The sequence below is a fragment of the Rhipicephalus sanguineus genome, chromosome 4 (assembly GCF_013339695.2).
Source record: "Rhipicephalus sanguineus isolate Rsan-2018 chromosome 4, BIME_Rsan_1.4, whole genome shotgun sequence".
In the NCBI taxonomy this organism is placed as follows: domain Eukaryota; kingdom Metazoa; phylum Arthropoda; class Arachnida; order Ixodida; family Ixodidae; genus Rhipicephalus; species Rhipicephalus sanguineus.
The window spans coordinates 154,251,169-154,277,273 of NC_051179.1; the positions used below are offsets into that span (position 1 = coordinate 154,251,169).

At 47.1% G+C, this 26,105-nt stretch overlaps 1 protein-coding gene across 1 annotated transcript; it reads right to left on the reverse strand.

The window, feature by feature from the left end:
• Positions 1 to 362: 362 nt before the first annotated feature.
• Positions 363 to 26,105, reverse strand: LOC119390828 (uncharacterized). The gene is made up of 3 exons (XM_037658535.2): positions 25,955 to 26,105; positions 25,423 to 25,455; positions 363 to 1,831 (listed from the first exon to the last, which is right to left on the reverse strand). Exons 1-3 carry the CDS (start codon positions 25,995 to 25,997, stop codon positions 726 to 728), a joined length of 1,182 nt encoding a protein of 393 aa, XP_037514463.1. The 5' UTR covers positions 25,998 to 26,105; the 3' UTR covers positions 363 to 725.

A 26,105-nucleotide genomic window follows, 5' to 3' on the forward strand; every position in this document is an offset into this window, starting at 1 on the left:
CTTCACGAGATCAAAGCAAAGCTGCATCAGGAGCGGCGAGCGTGCGTAACCATTTTGTAAAAATAGGGGCCGGAACCTTAACGCAAAGAGTAGTTAGCATATGACGTATGCGTAGTGGAGACAACCCGAGAGGTCTGCGTACGCGATGTCCATGTACCCTATACTAAGATTGTCAAATAACACAGGAAGCGCACTTTGTGAGACAATAATACTCTTATGTTTATAGAGGTTGTGGAAACAAACTTGGAATTTGTCATCATCGTATGAACTTCTTGTGCAGAAGAGAAATTACTGAGAATGTTCTTTATGTAGCAAACAATGAGAAGACAATCAAAACACGTTTCAAAAAATAAGACAGCATATAACCATAGGTGTGTTTTATTTGAAAAAGAAAACACGAATGCTAACAAGAAGATCGCTGTATTTGATGTGTGTTTAAAGACTCAATGCAAGCTCGTAATGAAATTGCACAGCTTAACCCTTCTGCGACCATTGCGGGTTCACACTAGGCGCGCTAACGCCAGCAGCATTATTGACGTCATAAGGGCCACTGAATTCGCTTGAGCCTATCTGGTTTCCGCCGGGTAATCCACCAAATCCTCCACTGTATTCATTATTTGAGTCAACGCTGACTCCAGATTCAGGCGTGCCTCCAAAAGCGCTATCGTAGTTTCCACCAAGGCCGCCAGTCTGAGCACTTGGTATGTAAGTGCGAGGAAGTCTAATTATAAGACGTGGAAGCGACCTTGGGTAGTAGTTGCTCCTATGTTGCCAAATGAGCCGCCTTCATTTCCGTATCCCCCTTGATTCGGTTGATTCTCAGAGCTACTCGGTTCCTGCCGTGTAGATGGTTGGGCTGGAAAGCCCTCGAGTGAACCTCCAAAGCCTCTTGAGTCGGCAAATCTTCCACTAGCAAACCTTGACATTCCGGTAAATGGATTTCCTGGTACTGCAGTACCTGTGTTCGCCACATTGCTGAAAACGCCGTAATCGGCGCCAATACCTGTGGCATCGCTCACGCGTCCACCTTCTTCACCGTTGCTTCCGGTAATGGCGCTGGAGGCCCCTGCTGCGTTTTCGCTTGAGACCCACCTTGGGCCGTTTTGAAGGCCTCGGCCACTGCCTACGAGGTAGAAGCCACTACTATCTCCGTCGTTTCGTCTTCTCATCCTCAATAAAAGGCGACCGCCGTCTGCACCGAGGCCTTCTCGCGCCCAGCGGCTTCCAAGGTCATCATATGTGTCTGTCAGGCCAGAGTCGCTGCCTTCGCCGAAGCGCCATCCTGATCTCCAACCTCGCTCACTGCGACGCCATGGTTGCCCGGAACGAAAATCACGGCCTTGACCCTCGTCGCTTCCATCTCTCGCTAATCTCCGGCTAAGCGCTGCGAGCAGTAATTTTCTTAGTAACATACTGAGAAGGGCACGTCCTGCTCTTCGCCTCTCGTTTGTGGACTGATCATCTGAAGGATAATCGTCGTCCACCCTTCCCCATTTTCCTCCGTCGTCTTCTGATCCACTGCTGCCTTGCCACCGCGGACGTCGTCTGCGAATCACAATCAAAATAGTCCCGCGACGAGAAATGCGTTTGATACCTCCGTATGGAAGAACATCGCTGTTTCCGAAGTTTTCGACACCATCCGCTCTGCCTGTATAGTCCTTTTCATATCCGCCAGGCACAATACCAAAACGACCTGCGCCGTTTGAAGAACTGGCGTCACTGGCAGCACCAAGTGCGTTTCCACTTTCGAAGACATATCGCCGGGGCCCGAGTTCAAATCCACTTCGATCACCAAAGGCGGGTCCACCGCTCAGCAAGTAGCTAAGCTGCTCTGAAATAGAAATATTTAAAGGTAAAATACGCAAAAAAGAAAACTATAGTTCTATTGAATAGTATTTAGAGAAACAAAAAGTCACAGTTTCGCCGCAACGGCGAAGCAATGAATGCGATAGCAATAAATTGGAATGTAACGCGAAGAACGGAAAGCAGCTCGAAATTGCCAGCGCGTCGCTGAAACCCAAAGGACGCTCGAAAAGAACGCACACAGGACGAGCGCGAACTATCTTGCGTCACAGCCCGACACTTGAAGCGCACTGCTCAAACATAAAGCAGGACGCACGAAACGAAAGAACAGGCAAAAAAGAACGAGCGCGGATTAACTGTCACAGTTGTTACTTATTTCCGTTTGCACAGCGCGCTCCTTTCGCAAACGCGGCCGCTGCAGCGAGCGAAGTGACCTTCCTACGCTCAGTGACTTCAGCGCGGACATCGCGGGGAAAGCACAAGACATACAACCCCCGCTCCACCCCCCAGGCCGCCCCCTTCTTTCCTCGAGATAAGCGCACGAAGGTGACCACACCCTGTAGGGCGAAGAGCAACGGCGCTCGCAGGAGCGGGGCGACGAGCTTTAAGGCGCGCTACGCGCGCACATCGCGCCATCTATGTGGTGACTAAGAAAGCATGCTGAAGTAAATGGTGTATACAAATAGCTCGCCGTTAGCAGGCTGAAAAACGTTGCTGTTCGTGTTCGTGGCCTAGCGTCTAACGCCGCGTGCTGGGAAGCGAGAGGTCGCCCGTTTCGATTGCGTGCGTCGAAAAGCTTTTCTGAAGTATTTTTCTTTGTGTCTGATATATATATATATATATATATATATATATATATATATATATATATATATATATATATATATATATATATATATATATATATATATATATATATATATATATATATATATATATATTGAAAGACGCAGGACGACCGGACCAGAGAACGCCAGCAGAACCGTTTATTCCAGTGTCTGCCTCGGCACACAACCACGAAGAAGAAGAACAGGGATGATGATGGCTATGTACAAATGAGAACGATGAAGTGCATTAAATGCGCTTACAATATATATATATATATATATATATATATATATATATATATATTATATACACACATATACACTATACTGTGCATGACGGTGGCGACGGGGACGGCAAAAATCAGCCGAGACTGTCCATATAATTGCTATCGCAATAAAACGCAAATATGTTATAACCACGAGCTTACACTGTAGAAAAGGACGTGGACGGCACAACACAGAAAAAGAAAAATGAGCAGGATATGCATTTACTGGAAACTGCATGTATGTTTCAAACATGCATAATAGAACTTCTCGAAAACAAGGCACTTAAAAAATTCTTTGGCTGGAGCAACTTGTTATGACATTCTGAAGGAGGATTGATAAGGACATGAAGAAAGCAGCAGTAAGTCAAGAAAGAAACAGGGACCCCGCGCTTCGGATTCATTCGCTTTCGCTCGTCACTTACATGCGTATTTACAGAGAGTTGAAGTTTACTTGCACAATGTGCAAAAATGTGCGGTAGCAGTTAAGAGCGTGAAACCACAGTCCAGACAACGTGTTTCAGAGACATGGCACAAGTCATGATTATCGGAACATTATTTACAGAATCTTACACCGCTGATGAAGAGTTTGTAATTTTCAGCTCAAAGTGGCATTAGTGAAAGACACTTCAATTATGTCTGTGTCGCGACTTCTTTATCTCGTCGTAGAGTCTCATGGGAAAAAGATTAGCACAAGTGACCGGCGGCCGGAGCCGCAAGATCGTGACATGCGGCGCTGTTGCTTACGAGCACGCGGATAGCTAGATTGCCAAGCACAGTCCATTGCCCAGAGCAGGGGTGGCCGGCGATCCGGCGGAAAGTAGCCTAATCTTGCTGTTGGCCGATCCGAAAGCCCACATCTTAAAGAAGCGCTTGTTAATTCCTTATCGGCAGATGCGGCACTGCGCAAGACTTCTTTTTTTCCTCCATTTCTCTTCATTTTTTTCCACGCTGGAGATGCTAGCAACCGTATCTTTATCTCTGTTGCGCCGAAAAAAGCTGTTTATTGGAGTGCTTTCCGCCGGCGACCCCTACTTGGAAAAATGGTATGTGCTTGGCGCTCTCCGTATCGGCGTGCTCGGGAAAAAGAGCGCCGCATGTCGGAACCTTGCCGCTCCGGCCATAGAGAAAGGGAAACAAGACAAGAGGGGACACTTAGCGATAAGCGGATCGAGCTTTCACCGCCACCTACTCGCCCAATAGGCTTCAAGATTTTCAAGTCAAATCACAGGGACCTCGATCTCGGAAACATCAGAGGAGTTCAGTTGGCGCAAGTAGCGCAAGAAAAAAAAATAGGCGTGCAACATAAATGTAAAGTTTGTTCGTTTTTTTTAACATGAAAGTGTTTTATGCCGGGGTCCACCACAGTTCCACTGACGTATTTCCGTCACGGATATGACGTTGTAAAATATACGCTAACAGATGGCAAAGAAAAATTTGGGGGACGCTTAAGCTTCGCCTTTAAGAGTTGAACGCGATAGCAATATCCGGCCCCATCCTCTTCGTGCGCTGTTTCGCTGGTCATTATGTTCAGTCGCCCGGTCTCACACACACACACACACACACACACACACACACACACACACACACACACACACACACACACACACACACACACACACGCACCCGACATAGCTATAGTAAAGGTAAACGTTTCCGCCCTCTTCAACAGCACCTTTATGACAACAGTGTATCCATTACGCGTGTGTAAGAGAATGCGCGCACTAATGTGTATGACCTTTGCAATGGGTGGCATGCTTTAAAAAAGCAGCAATTACTCTCGTGATACTGGAATATTGGCAGCGCAAACTGACGGGACACAGAAGGGGAACACAAACAAGCGCAGTTTGTGCTTGTTTGTGTTCCCCTTCTGTGTCCCGTTAGTTTGCGCTGCCAATATTCCAGTATGAACCTATACCAACTAGCCCGCCTTTCAGCACTTCTACTCTCGTGATACTTTTTCGAAGTTGCGATGCACCCACTACGTGTTCGTAAGGGAATACGCACAGTAATATGTATGCCTTTTGTAATGGGTGGCCGGCTTTAAACCACAAACTCGTTATGCAGTTCACATGATGTGACGCCCGATGGCGATATACGCTTGTGCCCCGTTTGACGGCGATATTACATCTCGTACTGTGACACCTGCACACAGGACGTTTATGTTTGTGAAGCATTAAAGTTACTTTTAGTGCTGTTCCAAGCAGTGGAGTGGCTCTGTGCAATAAAGAAAAAAAATGGAGTGGCTATGTGGTAGAACCCCTGCTTGCCACGCTGGCGGCCTGGATTCAATTCTCACTCGAACCCAAGATTTTTTTACTATTTATTTTATTTGCACCTTTCTCGATTTTTCCGTCGCGGACAAGATTATTTTCCCCACAACCAACGACGCCGACACCGGCATTTCTGCGGAACAAGCTATTTAAAGCTATCGCGTTAAAACAGGAACAACAAGATCCATTGCCGGGAGTCGAACCTACGACCCCTTGCTCCGCAGCGCTCGGCGCCAGCGAGTACTCCGCCACAGACGGCACATCCTTCTGCATGCTAACGGCGAGCTATTTATATGCACCATATACCGCTGGCTGTGCTCAGAGATTGGTGGCACTTAGCGTGTTTTCGTTATCGCTAGCGAGATGGCTCGAAGAGCTCGAAGGGTGCGCTTTATAGGCCGTCGTCCCGCGCGTTGCGATGCGCGCGCGCTTCCATTGGGCGTGGTCGCTCGTACGCACGCGCTTATCTCGTGATGGGGGATGGTTTGTACGTCTTATGCCCTCACCTCAAGTTTGCGTTAAAGTTACAGAGAGCACGGATGTCACTTCGCTGACTACAGCGGCCGCTCTTGCGAAAGGAGCGGCCTGCTCACACACAAATTAGTTACAGTTGTACAGTGCGTTCGTTTCGTGCGTCCGCCTTTTTGTACAGCGCGCTTTAACTGACGAGCTGTGACAGATGTTAGTTCGCGAGCATCCTGTGTATATTCTTACCGCGCTCGCGCAGCATGTTGCTTGTTTCGAGCTGCTTGCCGTTCTTCTCGTGACATTACAATTTGTTGCTATAGCATTCAATTCTTCGGCCTTGCGCCCAAACAATGCACAACAGACGCTCAACTACGTCTGTGAAGACATGTTTCACTTTTGTGTTATACCGAATCCTATGAAAGAGGAATCTGCCATGTTTTTTGTTTCCTCCACGTGTAAAGACATTTTCTTACACGATAAGTTGAAAATTCGTGAAAGAACATTCCGCTACGAAGCGACACTGGCGATACGACGTCACCGCTAGACCAGCTATGGCGCTTGTTGGAGCAGGGTCGCTCTCATGCGTATTTTGGCGGCATCTGTTTTTGCTTATTCACTCCTAGAAGGCATGGAATTGAGCGATATTTTGTGTGACAGTCGCGCTTTTCAGCACGGCAGTGGCGCTTTTCAGCACTGCAGCTGTCGTCTGCTGCAGATGACGACAGCAAGGCGAGAACCCTCACTTTTGTGGTAGAACCATCGGTGTACACGTGCGTTGTATACCGTATATGTGATGTAGGGTCAGTTGTTTGAGGCCAACGGATGAAACGAGGGACTTCGTAATCCCAGTAATCGTGAGGCTAACAGGCGGTTTAGGCAGGACCCACGGAGGCGCTCTAGGAACACTCGGTGGAGAAAATCTTGATGGTGGAAAGTTCTCATGCCGTGATATCGCTCTTGAAAAACTGCAGTCTGGATGGGTGGCGGGGAGCGTTGGGCCTTTGGCCTGGCGCTAAAGTGCAACTGTGGTCGTACGAGCGGTCAGAGCTTTCCTAGATGCCACTGGACTGGAGGCGCGGTTATAGCACTGCGCCAACTTGACGGAGCTGTATATACTCACCTCTCTAACTCACCATCGTCATTCATCACTCTTTTTTCTCCCCTTTCCCCTTCCCCCTTGTAAGGTAGCAGGCTAGAGCATACTATCGCTCAGGCCGACATCTCTGCCTTTCGGTAAATAAACCTCTCTCTCTCTCACTTTTGTGTCCCACGATGTACTGCGTAGTAAGGTTGGTACCCGCGCTAATCCCTAGTCAGGCTTAGAGTACGCTGGTTGTTGTAACTGCGCCGTTATCGGGCGCTTCGACGAGAACTTATGAAATATTCCTGACGATTTTCATATCCCCAGATGCGCATTTTTTTTTGGCACTCGCGTTATTAGATGAGGATAGTTCGGTGTAAACAAATGGACTAGTGTGTTGAAAACGGAACGAGCGCTTGACGCGACCAAGTGATAACGGGCGTCGCTCGCCATTTTAAACCGTTTGGCGCAAGACAACTTGCAGAAGCACGAAGGTAAGTACCACGTGCCTCGAACATTCTCGCTTAGGCACTATCGAAAAAAGGTTTCGCCCCGCACATTTATTTCGCGCTCTTGAAATAAATTTCCATTTATGACAACATGCCGGTTGATGCTGTACTACGTGGCATTATATCGCGGATGCTGGAACTTAGATATACGTGGTCCTGGGTTTGAAGGCGCATAGAATAAGGTTGTGTATGTAACGTTTTATATCCTGAAAGCATAGAGCAATCCTCACAATGCGATGTTCGTAACAGAAAAAGCTATTGTTTCTAATTCCAGGCATTAAACCGTTGTGCGCTTTCGCGTCTCCTCTTCGTTTTGCCATAGGAACCAAATGTTGAGGTGACACATTCTTTCAATTTTTTTTTCAGCTGACGTAGACCAGTGGAGCTTCGCGTGGCAACAGCCGCTCTGTATTTTGGTGTGACTAAAATGCAAGAGAGCTGGTTGCACTCAATAAATATTGACTGTGCGGCTTTTTTCTCGCCTTTTTTCGTGGAAAATAAACATCACAAGACGTCTTCTGTCTATTTTCCGGGATAGCCCGTTGCCTAGTGGGCAGGTGCAATGACGGCTCGTGAATAATTATAGCAATCTCGTGTATTCTCAGGATATAAAAAAAAATCCCACTTTGGCTATTCGGAAATGTAACCCAGAGACCGGATGTAGCGATAAAAAAAACAAAAAAAGCGACGCAGGACATTCCAAAATTTGAAGCTGCGGGCGCACAGAACCAATACCGAAACTAGCGAACTATCATGAGAGACCACTTGGTGTCCTGATAATCTGAACTCTAACTCTCTAACGCGGCCGCATGGCTCTACGGCAGTGTCCGCTCTTTAATGGCCAACTGTGGTGATTTTTTGATCATGCCAAAGTAATGGTCCTTTTATGTTCCTGAGATGCTCCGATCACGAGTCCGATAGCAGAAATATTCGGCAAATTGTACAATAATTTTAGATAAGCAGAAAAGGGTAACATCGATACCGGAACGCAACCGAGCAGTACTGTCTTCGCGTGACGTATAAGTCGGAAAAAATTGTAAATCGTGCAAGGCATGCCCGTCCCGCCAGCACGTAGTATGAAAGGTGCGAAATCTGCGAAGAGCAGCCGCTCAGGGGAAAGGTGACCCTGTCGCAACAGCCGTACCATGTCTGCGACTGACCGTGCTTCGTGCATAAGCTCCTCGGAGCTGCTGGAAAATGACCGCTGCGATTCGGACGCATTTGGAAGCCAATTAAAATCACCATTCCTCTTCGATGAAGTAGATCACACCTGTTTAGTTATTTGCTTGCCTGGTTGCGCATTCAACCGCCAGATGGCGCCACCTGTCAATGTGGCTCAAGTTTGTGGGGCCGCGATCGGGTAAAATGTTATCGCTGCGGACTAATAAAGCTTCTTTATACTGCTATGGAAAGAGTGCATAAGTGTGGCAATAGCGGCATTCAACATCGCGTAGGTAGGGCCGAAGGAATTTAATATAAGCCAAGTACGAGCCACCTTTCGCAGGCCCGGTCAAAGTGTTTCCGTACGGCAATGTTCACGCATGTGCACCCCAGTACCGTATTACCAGACTTTCCGTGCGGTAAACCGCCTTTGCTAGCTAGAACACTCAAATATAAAGACGCCGGGCAATCGTTCGGTGCGAGTGTTTCGTGACTGTCAAGGTAATTATACGGGAAATCGTGTGCAGCCGACAACGCAACACCACTTGCCACCCATTGCACGCACGCGCACAGACAACAGAAATTCGCACCGTCAGCCAACGAAGGGCTGGCCAAACCCACACAATTGTTGCCTCGTGAATAGCAGGCGCTGTAGTGGCACCTCGGTTGTGTCACATCTGGTTTGTGAAAAATGACGTCACGCTCTCAATGTTGCCAATAATTCTGGGAAGCAGAATGGAGAGAGTCGGGTCAATCAATAAAATTTATTTTTATTGAATCTGCGTATCTGTCTAGCCAGTAATTTGGCATAAACGATGGGAAGGGGAAAAGGAACGTACCCAGCGAATTTTATTGAAATCCACTGACTTCGAAAAATCGCCGGAGTTGGCCTTTAAGTAGTTCCCCTTTCTCTACGCTGTGACCACCAGTCACTTGTGCCAATCTTTTCCCTTTGAGACTGTACATAGGTCGACATAGGCGTGCGCACGAGGGGGACGAGGGGGACGGGGGGGGGGGGCGCCCTCCTAATCCTATAAAGGGGGCGCAAAGTCTGCCCGAAAGATTTGCTCAGTCGGACCTGTCCCGTCATTGCTTAAAGAGCAGGGTCATAGCCGCGCAGGTTTTTGATGAGAATGGCGGCCGAAGTGCCCTGTTGCTGCATTCCAAGGATTATTTACTTCCAATCATTATTCCCAGCAAGCCAGATACTAAGGAAGGCCATTGTGAGAAGCACGCTATGCCTTCATTTTTATATCAATTATGATGCGTGTTGTCTTTTGGACTCGAATAACGGGAGGGGGGGGGGACTCCGATGAAACTTTGACCCCGCCATCCCCCCTATTCCTAATGGAGAATCCGGCGTCCGCCCATGCCGGTCGCCCCTGCGATTATTGGGCAGTGCGCTGCTAAATTATACCGGTCAAGTTTTAGTGCTTTGTGAGCCTTCGACCACTCATTTGCCCGTTTGAATTGCATATGGTGCGTCGCAAATGATAAAGTGTCGCACACCACTTCGTGCATCCAGTGAACACATTCGTAAAAGTGCTTAAGCGTGCACTTATCATGAGTCATATATGACTTGCGTTTATTGTCTTGTATAGCCCGCGGCAATTAAATGGAGCTGCAAAAAGTATTTTTATTGCACTGCTCTTGCCTGTTTCTGTGAGCAAATGTGATGTAACATGCAGGTATGGAATGAGAACCATTGTTCGTACTCTTGAATGCCAGGTTTGGTTTTCCTAACACTGCTAGGGAGAGTTAGTAAATTGTTCCTTCTATTGTAACGCACAGAAGTGTACGCACATCTCTGTGCGTACACTTCTGCAATGCATCAATAGTCATGTTATGAAAACCAAATCAATATTGTGCATCGACAACAAAATCGTTGTTAACAGAATTATTTATATTTTCTGTAAGCGCGAAGGACACGTAACACAATCGAAGCACACAGGACAAGCGCTTCTTTCAACTCTCGGCCGCGTTGTTATCTGCGTTTAGCCGTTAAAAGGAAACCAATACGCGCTAACAGATTTAACGGCTCGTTTGCAGATGCACATGCGTGAACCACAACCCTTCATCATCAACGTTTTTTTGTTTGTTTTTTTCGAATAAACCTACGTTACGAAGCACTCGTACTGCCTGTTTCCGAGTTTGATATAGTCACGCTGGTTTTCGCCTCGTCTGCAATACGTATCATCTCACTAATTTTCACTTTTATGAAAATCTTGCGAATAGGTAGAGAGTTGGTCAGGCACTGTCGAGAAAACGTCCCAACGAATTCCTACCTAATATAACTTGTTTGGAAATCCCTCCTCTAAAATAAGAAGCGTATAAATAAGAGTTTGTACGGCGTACGCCCGTATGTTACTTGACCACGACGTTAAGAAAATTTGTCAGTGAACAAAAAGATGGTTCAACGCTGCTGATGTGCTTGAAATTTTGTTGCATTTAGGCTACGAGATCTTTGTTTTAGATATAAGATGGTGTTCGAAAAACAGAGCAATAGTGCCTTGCATATTAATTTGTATGCTCGATAATGGTTAGGTCTGGCTACTGGTATATCATAACAACATGCGTTTGCTCTTTTGAAAAAGCAGAACTATCCTACCCTACTCACTGTTCCTTTCTCCAGTCAAAGTCTTCGTTTGGTTTAAACGTGGTGATTATTTGCTCGCCTTCCCACGCATCCTAATGAATAAGGCATGCCTAAGTCGAGCATGAAGTCTTCTGCTCGCACACGCCTCCTCTAAAACCACACAGTATTTCAAAGTCCGGGAAGTTTCACGCTGTATTAAGGCTCACGCACTTAGAAATATATGGTAGCACAGGTTTTTCAAGACGGAAACGTGACACTAAATATCGATGGTGGTAAACAGAAAAGCATCTGCTTATTTTCAGGCGGCAGCAATGACACTTTTGTTTAGTAGCAACCATATGTCGGAAAAAAATGTGGAGCGCACTCAGACTCACTCATGAAACATATTTTGCCTTTAGGACTCACTCGGACTCAGACTCATCAAAATATTCTTCATTCGGACTCAGAATCACTGAAATCTTCCTCAACCGGACTAACTCGGAGTCAAACTCACCAAAATATTGCTCGCTCGGACTCAGACTCACGGATCGATCTAGTCTGAGTGAGTCCACTCATGAGTCCACTAGCGTATAATTTACTTTTTCGACCATAGTTTCAATACTCTTTAACATCGATATCTCATAGAACTGGTGTTCTATTTTGCACGTCTTCATCTCATACCTCAAAATAGAGTTGTCAATGCTTACAATGCAGTAAGGATATTTTTATCGAAAGAGATGACTCACACGGGATATTTTATGAAGGCCTTGCTATGAAAGATTTTCCCAGAGAGAGGTCAAACCCCCCTCCCCTCGCCCCCCCCCCCCCCGTAACTCACGCCTCCGGTCAATAAATATTGACATGGCGTATGAAGGCTAGTGCTTTGAGGTATGTGTGAGCAGACGTGAGTATAAACGTGGGTCATCATAAAGCTGAAAGTAATGCTGAAGTTGAGTAAATAGGACCATATGTCGGCAAAAAAAATGCTGAGCTCCCTCAGACTCACTCATGAAATGCATTTTCCCTTAGGGCTCACTCGGACTCAGACTCAACAAAGGTTTCCTCATTCGGATTCACTCGGACTCAGACTCACTGAACTTTTTCTCAACCGGACTCATTCAGACTCACAAAAATATTACTCAGCCTGACTCACTCAGATTCAGACTCACGTCTCGATCTGAGTCTGAGTGAGTCTACTCATGAGTGAGTTTGCCGACCTATGGTGGTCGGAACACTCATACAGCGACAGATTACTAGCGAAACGCTATTCGCATTGATGCTGTAGACATGTGTCCGCCACTTTCTCCAGCTTGAGCAACTGCAGACAGTGACATTCGACCGCGGACGGACTTATGATCTTGCAGCGCATTCTCCGCTTTTGCACGGTCCTGGTTTTGTTGTCTGTATGTGCGTTGTTGCTGTAGAAACCACTACACTTCCTTAGCTTTTCTTAGCGTTGACGCGCTGCGCCGTTTCGACGTCTGGCCTTCTTCAGTTTTTCGCAGTCGTCTATGTCACAGCGCGGTAGCGCAACCACGCTACCATGAGGCAAGCACCGCGGCGTGAGTGCCAGAGCGCTTTCCGCCAGCTGCACTGTTTCCATTGTTTCGTTTTGACTATATTGTTTTTGTACATTTTGTCAACATAGGTTCTCGAACCGACCCCAATAACCCCAATGGGAACGCATGGCCTCAAGGCAAGAAGCTTCGTTGTAACACGCGGTGTTTCAGCAGGGCCTAGGCTAGGGAACTATAAATGTTAAAACACTAAATTCTTGAAGGTCTATGACCACAGGCGCACCTCGATTGGACATGTACAGAGAAGGCAGCGGTCTATGGGAAGATGAAGCTTGCAGCAGTGACAAGTACTCCAAAGAAAGACTGTCTCTGAAGCAAGTGTTCCGGGAAGGGAACTAGTACTCGTTATGGTGGCGACTGCGTCTATAGAAACGATGCTAAGGAAAGTATCTGCTGTTTTGACTAATATTAATCCTGTTGCCGTAGCGTCGCCTTCAGCCACACTCATTTTTCGACTACTTCGACTTAACACAGGACATTTAAAATTTGAATTTCGCAGCTAGCCTTTCAGAGCTGCAGGCTCAGGTCCAGAACACATGCCCATATTAGCTAAGACGAAGTCTTCGTTAGCTTGGTGTCAACTAAGTGCCACACACCTACAGTCACCTAATAATGCAATTAAAAGACGCCAATTAATACTCTAGAGCAGTGGTTCTCAAATGGGGGTGAGCGAAGCCACTTTTGGGGGTGCGCGAAACTCATCCTTGAAAAGAAAAACGGGTTTCTCGGAGGCACACTAATTCCCGTGACAACGGTACCTTCTGATTTTGGTATGTTTCACTGCATAAAATTCTTGCATTGCGGCGTAGATGACTTTTGTTATCCCTTCTCCATGAGATGGCTGTAAAGGTTTCGTTGTAGTTTTCTGTGAAATATGCACGCGAGAGTACTTTTTCTAGGCTTGCATATCTAGGCGCGCCTAGCAGACGAATGTTAGCTGAGCAGCTGATCCTCGCGTCACGTCACGATCAGATACCGCCCTAGTTCTGACCATAAACGATGCCAACCAGCGATCCGCCTGGGTTACTCAAATGACTCGGCGGGTAGCTTCCGGGAAACCAAAGTATTTGGGTTCCGGGAGAAGTATGGTTGCAAAGCTGAAACTGAAAGGAATTGACGGAAGGGCACCACCAGAAGTGGAGCCTGCGGCTTAATGCAAAGCTGACAAGGCCTGGGGTGCAGCCTCACTGGCGACCACAGCCAGCAATGCACTCCCTCACCAGAGCAGGATTGACCACCCTGGTGTAGTTCTTGGCCACTACCTCCCACATGAATACACCAATTAACCCTCGGCCCTCAGTCCCCAGCGGCTACGAAGCAACTGACCAAGGCAGCGGTCAAACCTGCGACGCAGCAGAGCGTGCTAAGAATCTCTGGGTCCGGATAGGCCGCCATTGGAATCTGAACTTCGCAACGTATAAAGCTAGAACTTTGTCTAATGAGGCGAGTCTAGCTGTTCTATTCGAAAAATTAGAGGGTGTTAAATGGGTCCTGATAGCATTCCCAACTCCTTCCTCCGGCGTTACGCTGAACCACAAGTAAATTTCTTGTCGTAATCTTTCAGGCCTCTCTAGAATCCACGATACTTCCACCTGATTGGCAAACTGCACGCATTGTACCGATTTTAAAAAAGGGCGACCCATCTTCAGTCTTAAATTACCGTCCGATTTCTATTTTATCCTCTTCTTGCAAAATAATTGAGCATATCGTTGCGGACAACATTCATATGTAATGAGCATGACATTCTAACTCCCTTTCAACAATGCTTCAGGAAGGGTCTTTCGACAATCACCCAATTGAGTACGGTCATACATTTTTTCGCTTCTGTTCTTGACAGAGGTGGCCGAATGGAAGTTATATTTCTAGATTTTCAAAAGGCTTTTGATGTACTTCCTCATGACAAATTAATCTGCAAATTACAGTTCCTTGGTTTTCCTGGCTTCATCCTATCATGAATATCTGCTTATTTAATGCATCGGAAACAGCGTGTTGCGATTGACGGACAACAATCTGATTCTTTCTCGGTAACCTCTGGCGTCCCTCAGGGAAGTGTACTTGGCCCACTATTATTCCTTATTTATTGCAACGACATAGTAGATGTCATACAAGCCCCAGTAAATATTCGTCTTTTCGCAGACGACTGCGTTATTTTTAACGAAATTAATACAGTTGAAGACCAATTCTTGCTTAGTGCAGCCTTAAACAGCATTTTTAAGTGGAGCAATAAATGGGGCATAAAACTAAACTCTTCTAAGTCTGTGCTCCTGCGTATAACCAAAAAAACAGTACCCCTGAAGTTTTCATACTCCATGGGCCAAGACCCTTTCATTGAAGTTAACGAGTACAATTGTCTTGCAGTTACCATTACTAACAACCTCAACTGGAGCACCCACATTTCTAACACCGCCTCTTCAGCTTTCAGAAAATTATGTCTACTTCGCCGCAAGCTTAAACATGCATCCCATGACGTTAAAACTTTAGCCTATACCACTTTTATCAGACCCAAATTAGAATACGCCTGCATTATTTGGGATGCTTTCACCAAAACCAATATTAATTCTCTTGAAAGAATACAGAGAAAAGCCATGCGATTCATCTTTTCTAAATACAGCCGCGAGGATTCTGTAACTGATCTTATACGTTCTAACGGTTTTCACACACTTCAAATGAGGCGTAAAATAACCCCACTGAAGTTACTCCATTCTTTGTTAAATCCTAAATTTTTTATAGATCCCAGTCCTTACATAACCCTTTCTGAGACTAGGAAAACCCGTCATCCCCATTCCCTCACACTCTCCCCTTATGTTGCCAGATCGAAACTATTTAAATATGCTTTTTTTCCCCGCACCATCGAAGAATGGAACCTGATACCTTCTGATCATCTGGACACGACCGAATCAGTACAGAATTACTTCCTCACTATTTCCAAGTTATTTTACATTTAGAGTTGTTTTCATCTTTTCCTGACTTGTGTATGATACTCAATTGTGCATTGTGCGTGTATTTATGTTGTACCCTGCCCCTCCTGCATAGGTCACATGGCCTGCAGTATTTTGTAAATAAATAAAAATAAAAATAAAAAGAATGTAGTAGGGCTCAGTGAGGTTAGGAGGCCACAGGAGGCTTATACAGTGCTGAAGAACGGACGCGTCCTATGCTATCGTGGCTTAGCTGACAGAAGAGAACTAGGGGTGGGGTTCTTTATTGATAAAAATATAGTTGGCAATATAGAAATACTGTAGCATTAATGAGAGGGTGATATGTATCGTAATTAAGTTTAATAAGAGGTAGAACATGAAGGTGGTACAGGCCTACGCGCCTACATCCAGCGATGATGATCTACTGGTTGAGCGCTTCTACGAAGACGTAGAATCAGCAATGAGTAAGGTAAAGACATAGTATACTGTACTGATGGGTGACTTTAATGCAAAGGTACGCAATAAGCAGGCTGGAGATCATGCAGTATGGGAATATGGCATCGGCTCTAGAAACGCCAGAGGGGAGTTACTAGTAAAGTTCGCAGAACGCAATAATTTACGGATCTTGAAAACTTTCTACAGAAAACGGGCTACTCGCAAGTGGACGTGGAGAAGTCCTAATGGCGAAACTAAAAATGAAATAGACTTCATATTGTATGTCCACCCGGGCATTGTACAGGATGTGGAAGTAGTTAACAAGATCCGATGCAGTGACCATAGAATGGTAAGATCTAGAACTCAACTAGACTTGAGGAAGGAATGGCAGAAATAGACACGCAAGAAGCCGATTAATGAACTAGCTCTGAGAGGGAAATACAGGAATTCAGAGTTTCACTTGAGAATAGGTACGCGGCTTTAACCACAGAAACCGACCGTAGCGTTGACGCAATGAATGATAATCTGACTAGTATCATTAAGGAGTGTGCAGTGGAAGTCGGGGGTACAGTCGTTAGACAGGACACGGGTAAGCTATCCCAAGAGACGAAAAACCTCATTAAGAAACGTCAAGCCATGAAAGCCCCAAATGCAACAAACGAAACAGAGCTGGCCTGGTTTTCGAAGTTAATCAACAGGCGTAAAGTAGCCGACATAAGAAAGTATAATATGAAGAGAATTGAGCGTGCTCTAAAGAACGGAAGAAGCCTCCAAGCTATGGAGACAAAACTGTGCATAGGCAAAAATCAGATGTATGTATTAGGCGACAAGGAAGGCAAGGTCACAACCAATAGGGATGGAATAGTTGAGGTAGCGGAAGGGTTCTAAAGAGGTGAGACAGACATGATGATAACGTAAGAATCAGTAATAGCCCGGAGGAATCTGACATCCCACCAGTATTGACAGCAGATTTAAAGGTAGCCCTAAAGGGAATGCAAAGAGGCAAAGACGCTGGTGGGGATCAGACAACATCAGACCTTTTGAAAGACGGTGGAGAGATTACGTTAGAAAAACTGGCCACCCTGTACACGAAGTGTCTCTCGACGGAGAGGATGCCAGAATCTTGGAAGAATGCCAAGATCATCTTGGTTTATAAGGAGCTGAAAAGCTATAAGGACCTGACGTCAAGGAGCTGAAAAAAAATTACAGCATATCCACGGGTGATTGATAATGAGCTTGGGCGAAGCTCCTGAAGCAATCATGGTTACACCGTGAAATGTTCAGTGGTTTGGCCCAGCAGTAATCAAAGCGATATGCCGCTTTGATTACTGCTGCGCTCGCTTGGTGGCAGCCTCTCGAGCTCGCACCTCGGGATCCTGCCGACGGGCACGAGACGCAGCGGCTTTCCGCACCCGGCGCTCCTCGTCGTCCATGGTCCGCCAAGCAGCACGATCCGGCAAGCGCACTCCTCCACGTACGGCGACGATCAAGGAGAATGAGAGATAACGGGCGCAGCAGCCAATCTGAGAGCAGCGGCACCTATAACGTCATGTAGCGTGCAGGGTGCCGCTGCTTTTTTTCCTTTCTTTCTTTTTTCTTTTTTTTGCACTTTGCGCACATATTGCACACATCTCTATGGGACAGTGCCATCTTGTATATCGTCACCATACTGCAGTTTGCATGCTGCTGCTGCTGCTGCTGCTGCTGATGATGATGATGATGATTTTGTGGCCAACCCTTCGCAATGGGTGGACGTGTAATCCACGCCCTAGCCAAACATGAAGCTCCACTTGTTACCAGTTTTTCAGTAAAACGGTAGGAACAAAAAAAGAAAAAGGAGAGCAAGAAGAAGAGCCGCTGTGACTAGGCAGCAGTGAAGAATGTCTCGCCGCAACAGCCGCTCGCCAGCATTCGAGGCGGCTCTTTGTCGCTGCGACCGCGGCTCTGTCCGCATTACGCCGACCGTCGTCTCCGCCGGCCTGCTCGAAGCACAGAGCAGTTTCCAGCGAGGCACCATCCGTCATCGCTGTGCCAATGCCCTCACACCTCAGTACCACATATTCGATAGTTTCGTCCTGAACTCCACACACACGACACCACACATCACTCACGTCCTTGCTAATAGCATTAAGGCGTACAAGTGTGCGGAGTGCACCAGCTCTCGCCTCAAATAGTAGGTTGCTACCAAGGCAGTTGTCGTACAGGTGTACCATGCCAATACTGTTCTTGTGACACCGGTACACCGCTAGCGTCGACTTCTCCGACATGTTGTGGATCCAACGTGCCTCCTCTTCTTCTGGCACTCGTTCCCGCGCCTGTTTTGCCCACTCGGCGGATGAGCTTGCGCTGAGAGGGGCGCGAAAGAGGCCGAACTTGCTCTTGATGCGGTAGAGGTGCCTCTCCCACGGAGTGCGCATGCATGTTGCAGGCAGGTAGTCAAAGACACGCCGCGCCCATCTCTCTCTGGGCATGCAGAACAAGCGGCCACGGTAGGCAATCTTGCTGACCGCCTCCCGAGCTTCAAAGCTCGACCAGCCAAGATCACCCTGAATAGCTTCGTTGGCCACAGCACCATGGCAGCCGAGAGCTATCCGGCCAACCTCCCGCTGTCGTCGCTCAAGTCAGTCCCGCGTGACTGCCGAAAGGCATAGCACAGCAATCGCGAACGTCAACGCCAGCACACGCACTATCTTCTAAAGGTCCCGAACCATCACAAGTCGATTGCACCCCCAGAGACATTGTCGACGGAGGATGGACTGGGCCCGAAGTGCCTTCTGCCGGAGGATCTCCTCTTGTTGGCCAAACACCTCCGGTGCACTGGAAAGCTGCACACCCAGGTATCTGTATGTCGCACACACCATTAGGACATCATCTCCGGGCCTGAGAGTGACCTCATCCGTACATGTGCCAGCGAGGGGGACTATTGCAGATTTTTTTACAATTGCAGCGGAGCCCAAGGCGCGTGATCTCCGCCTGTGAGATGTGAATGAGGTCTTGAAGGTCCTGAGCAGACTCTGCCACAACACAAGGTCGTCAGCAAAGGTGAGCCCCGGTAGTCTGCACCTCTCGTCTACTCCCACTGTACTGTATTTCAGCTGGAATCCAAGACGACTACTGAGGAGCTTTCGCTTCATTTTGGCCACATATAGAATGTACAGCAGTGGGGATAGCGGACATCCCTGACGTAGACCTCTTGTGACCTTGACAGGCGAAGATTGCGCACTCCCGAAGTGAGCAATGACAATGTTGTCCTCATACAGGCGCTGCACCATTGTTAGCAGAGGAGCTGGAAAATTCATTGTAGACAGGCTCTCAAAGAGTGCAGCGTGTGGAACATTGTCGTACGCCTTCTCCACGTCCAGAAAACAGCACAGGAGGGGCTGCTGCTCTGCCTTTGCAACCGACACAGACTCAGTGAGAGCGAACAAATGGTCCTCCAGTATTCGGCCTGGACGGAAGCCATTCTGCATCTCTGTAAGCAAATTTTTAGCCTCTGCCCAACCACTTATTCACTGTTTCAAAATGCCTGCAAAGAGCCTATACATAACACTTGTAACCGTTAGTGGGCGGTAGTCTTCGATGAGGTGAGACTGCCCTCCTTTTTTGGTATAAATACCACACGGCCAAGCACCACTCCCTTGGGATTGGCGCACCTTCACTGATACCGGAGAACAAGCCAGCAAGCTGTTCTTTGGTCTCCTTGCCAAAGACTTTGAGAATTCTAGCTGGCAAGCCGTCCAGACCAGGTGCTGTACGGGCACTGATCCGCTTCAATGCCCGGTCAATTTCACCCTTGCTGACCCGCCACCGCACACCCGATTCTTCGGTTGACAGCTTCTCCGGAAGGGGCCCGGGCACATGCGTGTGCGTTGACTGTACTTGTGTCCCATCCTCGCTTCCGTCTGTATGACCATATAAACGCAGCAGGTGAGCGGTGAGATGCTCTTTCACAGTGATGCTACCGAGGACTTCTGATTTGGAGCAATTTTTGGAGCAGCAAAATTTCCGTTTTGGAGCACTTTGGAGCAGCAAAATTTTCATATTGGAGCACTTTGGAGCAGATAATTTTGCATCTGGGAGCACTTTGGAGCAGCGAATTTTACATCCTGGAGTGCAATACAGAAGCATATTGCATTAACATTCAAGCACCTGAGTATTATTATGAGGCTCTTATGAAGGCTAGAAATATTTCGATTCATTGCAAATCTCATGGAAAAAATCAACTCAGGAGCATAGGCGATTTTTGCCGTCGCCGTTGCCGTAATTTTCCGTATAAAGTCCAAATTAATAACATCACCACGCGCATTCTAGCCGCGGGTAAAAGCTCGCGAGCGCTGGCGACGAACGCGGCTGAAGCGGAGATTAAACTAGCCGGCCGTCTGTCTCCGCCGCACGGACAGCGCATGAGATAACATCTTCCCGCGTGCGGGCCTGCCGTCGATTGCTCATCAAACAGAGAGGAAACGCCCTGCCCGTCTTTCGTAAGAAGCATGAAGGGACGCCAGTGGAGCGGAAGGGGGGGGGGGGGGGGCGAGCGCATCGTTCGAAGGGCGCAGTCGCTTGTGCGCGCGCTATCTCGAGGCATCAGGAGACGGCTCGTAAACTTGCTGTGCTCTCAACGCTTACTTCGCGTTTAGAGAACTCAGAGCAAGAAAACGCTTCGGTTCCTGGAGGGGCCATATTCGCTTAAACCAGCGTTTTGTCGAGCTCGCGAGATCGGATCCAAAAGAGTTAGCTGCTAGTCTTACTTCGTTTCACAATACAATTTTTTGGTATCGCATTCATTGCTTCGCTCTTAAGCGAAACTGAGTTTTTTTAACCGTGAGCTATTGACTCCCGAAAGCGAGGGGCGGACGTGTAACATGGCGTAGCCGCTTCACTGTGGGCCGTCAGCGACGGGCCCGCTACTGACAGCTGCGCATTTGCGGCTGCTCCGACCAGGAGATATCATTTTACTAATAAGATGACATTTTTAAAAAAGCAAGCAAAAAATTCGAATTGGAACCCTAGCATGTGAGCTCGAAAGGGTAGGGCCTTTTAGGGGGTATTTACCGCAGAGTGATTACAAACTCGGACGCGTGCTGGCGGAAGGAATTACGAAAAAGCTGTTCTGGATGAAGATCCGTGGATAAAGTATATCTGATGAAAAGTGTCAACGCGTTTCCACCGTTCGCGTGCTCTTCCATAAACGCGAAGCAAGGAAAATTCGATATTGTCCCATATATCTACTGCGAGCGATCCCAGATTTCATTCCGCGATGTCCGGAAACAGAAGTGACAGACATTTTAGCGGCACTCATACATTGCTTTCCTTACGTGCCATGCGACGTTTGAAACGAGCTATCAGCAGCGTTTCTAGAACAGAGGACGTCCGCCGATGAATCGTCGTCGCACTTTCTCGCTACCGATAGGCCTAGACGTCACGAGCCTCTGCGGAGAGCGCGTTTTTGCTGTCGAGCCGACTTGCAGAACAGAAGCTGCGTCGGCACCGTGCATGGCATCGTGGCTTACTCGGAACGCACGCGCGAGCGCTATTTATTCAGCGGAATAATGCTTGGTCCATGATAGCGACTTTATTGGCAGCCCCAAGATCGAGCTGCACATGTTCTGACGCGCCGGCGGTGCGACTGCCGGTGATAGACGCCCCCAAACCCGAGACTTTGGCGCAGTTTGGCGCAAATTTCGTCGATATTATCAGGATGGCGCAGTAAATACGATTTGGCGCACTTTGGCGCAGTTGGCGCAGGAGTGGAATCGCTGTCTTTCAGCTCCACGACTGGTTCCTCTGTGGCAGCATTTCGCAGCTGAACAGGGCGCTTATCCTTCCAATCTAATGACTGCACATATCGCCAGAACTTTTGCGATGATGCTTTGCCTTCTTCCCTTAGAGAGGCCATAAGACGGAGATTATGTTCGGCAATCTTCCCTTGAACCAGTGTTTGAAGCTTGTGTTTCAAGTCGGGGTACTCAGTCCAAGCTTTCAAACATGCTTCTCCGTCTCCCTTCTAGACTAGGACACGGTGGCGGCGGTTCGCCTCACGGCGGGCTTGCCATGCAGTTTTCACTTGCGCATCCCACCAAGGTTTGCGTGCCACGCGTGTACGATGCCTCTCTCAGACCATATGTTTTTGCATGATTGAGGACAAGGCCGCCACAAAGTCATCATAGGTCCCAGCTTGGTCTCTTAACGGTCTCTTCTCGAAGTCGTCCGCGACACCCAAAACGGCTTGGCTTGGCAAGTACTTGCCCTGTTTCTTCCAAACGTTGTTGCATCTCTATGGGACAGCGCCATCTACTGAATGAGATGGGAGACGCGACGGCGGGGGAACGCCGGACGGAGCGACGACCGACCAGGTGATGCTATAAGGAGCTTCGCCCCTAAAATTACAGGCCCATCAGCTTACTGTCCATTGTCTACAAGCTATTTACAAAAGTCATTGCTAACAGAAATAATGAGACATTAGAGTTCAATCAACCAAAGGACCCGGAAGGATTTCGTACAGGCTTCTCAACAACAGACCATATTCATAATATCAATCAGGTGATAGAGAAATTCTCGGAATACAAGCAACCCCTATACATAGCCTTCATAGATTACGAGAAGACATTTGATTCGGTGGAGACATCAGCAGTCATGCAGGCACTGCGGAATCAGGGCATCGACGAAGCCTATACAAACATAACAGAAGAAATCTACAGCGGATCCACAGCCACTATAGTCCTCCATAAAGAAAGCGAGAAAATCCCAATGAAGAAGGGCGTACGGCAGGGAGACACGATCTCTCCAATGCTATTCAACGCGTGTTTACAGGAGGTTTTCATGGGCATAGATTGGGAAGAATTAGGGATAAGAGTTAATGGACAGTATCTCAGTAACCTGCGATTCGCTGATGACATTGCATTGATGAGTAACGCGGGAGACGAATTACACCTCATGACTACTGAACTGGATACGAAAAGTAGAAGAGTAGGTCTGAAAATAATATGCATAAAACTAAAGTAATGTGGAACAATCTTGGCAGAGAACAGCGCTTTGCGATAGAGGGCGAGACACTGGAAGTTGTAAAGGAGTACGTCTACTTAGGACAGGTAGCATACGTGAAGCTGAACCATGAGAGTGAAATAATTAGAACAATAAGGATGAGATGGGGCTCATTCGGCAAGCATTATCAAATCATGAATGGTAGTCTACCACTATTCCTGAAGAGGAAGGTATATAACAGCTGCATCTTACCGGTACTTACCTACGGACCAGAAACCTGGAGACTTACAAAAAGGGTTCAATTTAAATTGAGGACGACGCAGCGAGCGATGGAAAGGATAGGTGTAACCTTAAGAGACAGGAAGAGAGCAGGGTGGGTCAGGGAACAAACGGGGGTTAAGGATATCATAGTTGAAATAAAGAAGAAGAAATGGATATGGGCCGGGCACGTAGCACGTCGGCAGGATAACCGGTGGTCATTAAGGGGAACTGACTGGATTCCAAGAGATGGCAACGGCGTTAGGGGGAGTCAGAAAATTAGGTGGGTAGATGAGATTTAGAAGTTTGTAGGTATAACGTGGCAGCAGAAAGCACAGGACCGGGTTGATTGGCGGAACATGGGAGAGGCCTTTGCCCTGCAGTGGGCGTAGACAGGCTGATGATGATGATGATTAAAAGAGCAAACATAGCTGGGAACAGGTTGAATGTGGCTGCATCCCACACAACTTATTGACAAGTTGTTGAGATCGAATTGACATGGCACTTTAGCCTGACAATTCTTTGCCAGGGATAAATAAAAGGCACCAATTTCAAGCGGCATGTTGTGTTAGTTTATGACCGCCCCTCCTTTTTTTCAGTTCAAGGGGCGCCTCATCACTTCCACCGGTCCACAAGGGGTCCTCAAAACATCCATGGCTGAGAACCACTGCTCTAGGGAAAGGCGTTGAAGAGCACTGGCATATTAGTAACACACATGAGAGTTGGACCGACAATCAGAGGTACATGCATGTGTTACATGTTTGAAAGCGCACCCGCCCTCGCCCTCCACGCGTTTATAGGGACGTATGGTGACCGTAACGCTGTTCCCCCTGTGACCACCATGAGGGACTTGGTTGCGGGTTGCATTAGGCGCTGCAGGATCATTAAGGTTAGCGAATGTGTTTAAAGCATTCCTTTATTATGCATATATACCATACCTCGAGAGAACACGGAATACAATTCACATTGAGCTGAGTTGCGTGAACAATGCACGGAAATGTATTGCACAAATAAATAAAAAAAGACAAGCACGAAGAGCCAACCGCCGTTGCTACATGAACACCACATCGTTATTATTGCACCCTCCATCCGCACGGTTGAATTAGAGTTGTAAATGCTCACAAACTCTCTTCACTATGCCGAGCGCTGTAAGCTTTGAAAGTCGATATGGCACTTTTTCAGTTTAACTCCACAAAATGCACCGTAATTGAGGGATGAAGTTGCTGCCGTGGTATTGAAGCATGTCTTGTAAAGTGAGATGGAACGACATCATTAAAGTCGGTGAACAGTGCATGAAAAGGACGAATAAAACATTGAAATTGAAGCATGGGATAATATGAACACAGTAAAAATTTGTGAGATGTACTTACAAAGCAAACATAAACAGCACGAGAGTACAGACGTCTAGCAAGGCAACATTTTTGAAGCGCCAATGAACTGATGCAAGGCTGTAATCAATCGGCGGTTGGTACCCAACTGGCACGCCCCTAATATTTTTCTGTCTGTAAAATGACCACGAGCTGTGATGTTTTGTATTTCAGTAGCGGTTTTGAACTGCTAGATTATTGTTCTATCGTAAGCTCCCACTGAGCAACTTGCACTAATTCCTGGCCGTGCTTCAGCCCGCCGGAATGAAGGTGTTTTACTCAAATCAGGCAATTGATAGCTTACTGTAGGACGTAATCCGACACAATTTAAGCTGAGCACGTCGTGGCCAACTAATGGCCATCCCAACGAAACACTTGAGGACTTGCTCATTTGTTGCTGTGTGTGTGCTGATAAGAATGTTCGCGCAAGTCATTCTTTCTCGCGGTGCACTGAACAATTTCTTTAATCCAAAAATTCACGCAATGGCTCAATATCAAAATAAAAGGCGTGGTTCTTTAGACAGCGCGAAAGAAAACACCGGCGAAACCTATGCTCACACGAGACACTAGTCGATTGATTACTCAGTCATTACTGAGTCAATTGACTAAGGACACACGTCCTCAATCAATTGTAGACATGGAAAAACTGGCGGTTCAGAGTCTGTCAGAACAAATGAGCGTTTCTGCAAAAACTAGAGCTAATTTTACCATGTTGTTATGACTTTAAAAGTTAACGGATTAGTCCCATATATCGCGGCACATAATTTCATTCGAAGACGCCATTGCTGACGTGGAAGGCATTTTTCCCATATTGAAGGGGTTCACCGCGCACGGGGAAATTTCTCAGGGTTGGTTAAACGAAAATTCACGCAATAAATTTTTTATCACACATATTAGAAGTATGAGGGCTCACGAGTATGACTTACGGCTGTCTTGGCTGAACGCAACGTCAAGAAACGCTGTAAAACAGACAAGCGTACTGGTCAGGAATTGCAGTAATGGCGGGTGGAAATGCGTGCATGATGTCTCCACATATTACATATTGTATAGGTGTGAGCTCTGACAAGTATGCTGTATAGAAGCCCTTGCCCCAGTAGTATGAATACGTGCGACAATTATATTAAGTATCTTGGAAGTTACTGCGCTATAGGTTTAAGGCTTACTGGAGAAGTTGCTTATGCATTTCACTGTTTTGCGCTGAGATGATTGCAGCACCCTATTGTAACTCAGAAGTACAGTGGGCTGTAATAGTTTAGATTTTACACGCATAAGATGTCGTTTTGAGTCTACATTGCCGTAGAATGCACTGCATGAGTGCCGTAATTATTCTTGTCAATAGTGTTAATCGTGCGCACATCATATTGCAAAGGTTGGTAATTGTTATACTATCATAACCACGCCTAATATCTTGCATAACTAATCCAGCTGTAAAAAACTCAAAAGTACGTGAAGCCTTACCTAGGACGCTGATCAGTAGAGCGGCGAGGCTGGGCGACTCCATTGTGCTTAAGCTGCACAACTGGGTCAGGCGAGATTTCCACTACCTTATGCTTTTTATACCGATATATCACAGCAGCCTTGCGTGCGTATGAGCACTGTTTTATTTGAA

Coding starts and splice junctions, on each gene's coding strand:
- LOC119390828 (XM_037658535.2), bottom strand. CDS start 25,997: ATGGAGTCGCCCAGCCTCGCCGCTCTACTGATCAGCGTCCTAG. Junction 25,456..25,954: donor TCTACTGATCAGCGTCCTAG/GTAAGGCTTCAC, acceptor TCTGTTTTACAG/CGTTTCTTGACGTTGCGTTC. Junction 1,832..25,422: donor TGCGTTCAGCCAAGACAGCC/GTAAGTCATACT, acceptor TTTCTATTTCAG/AGCAGCTTAGCTACTTGCTG.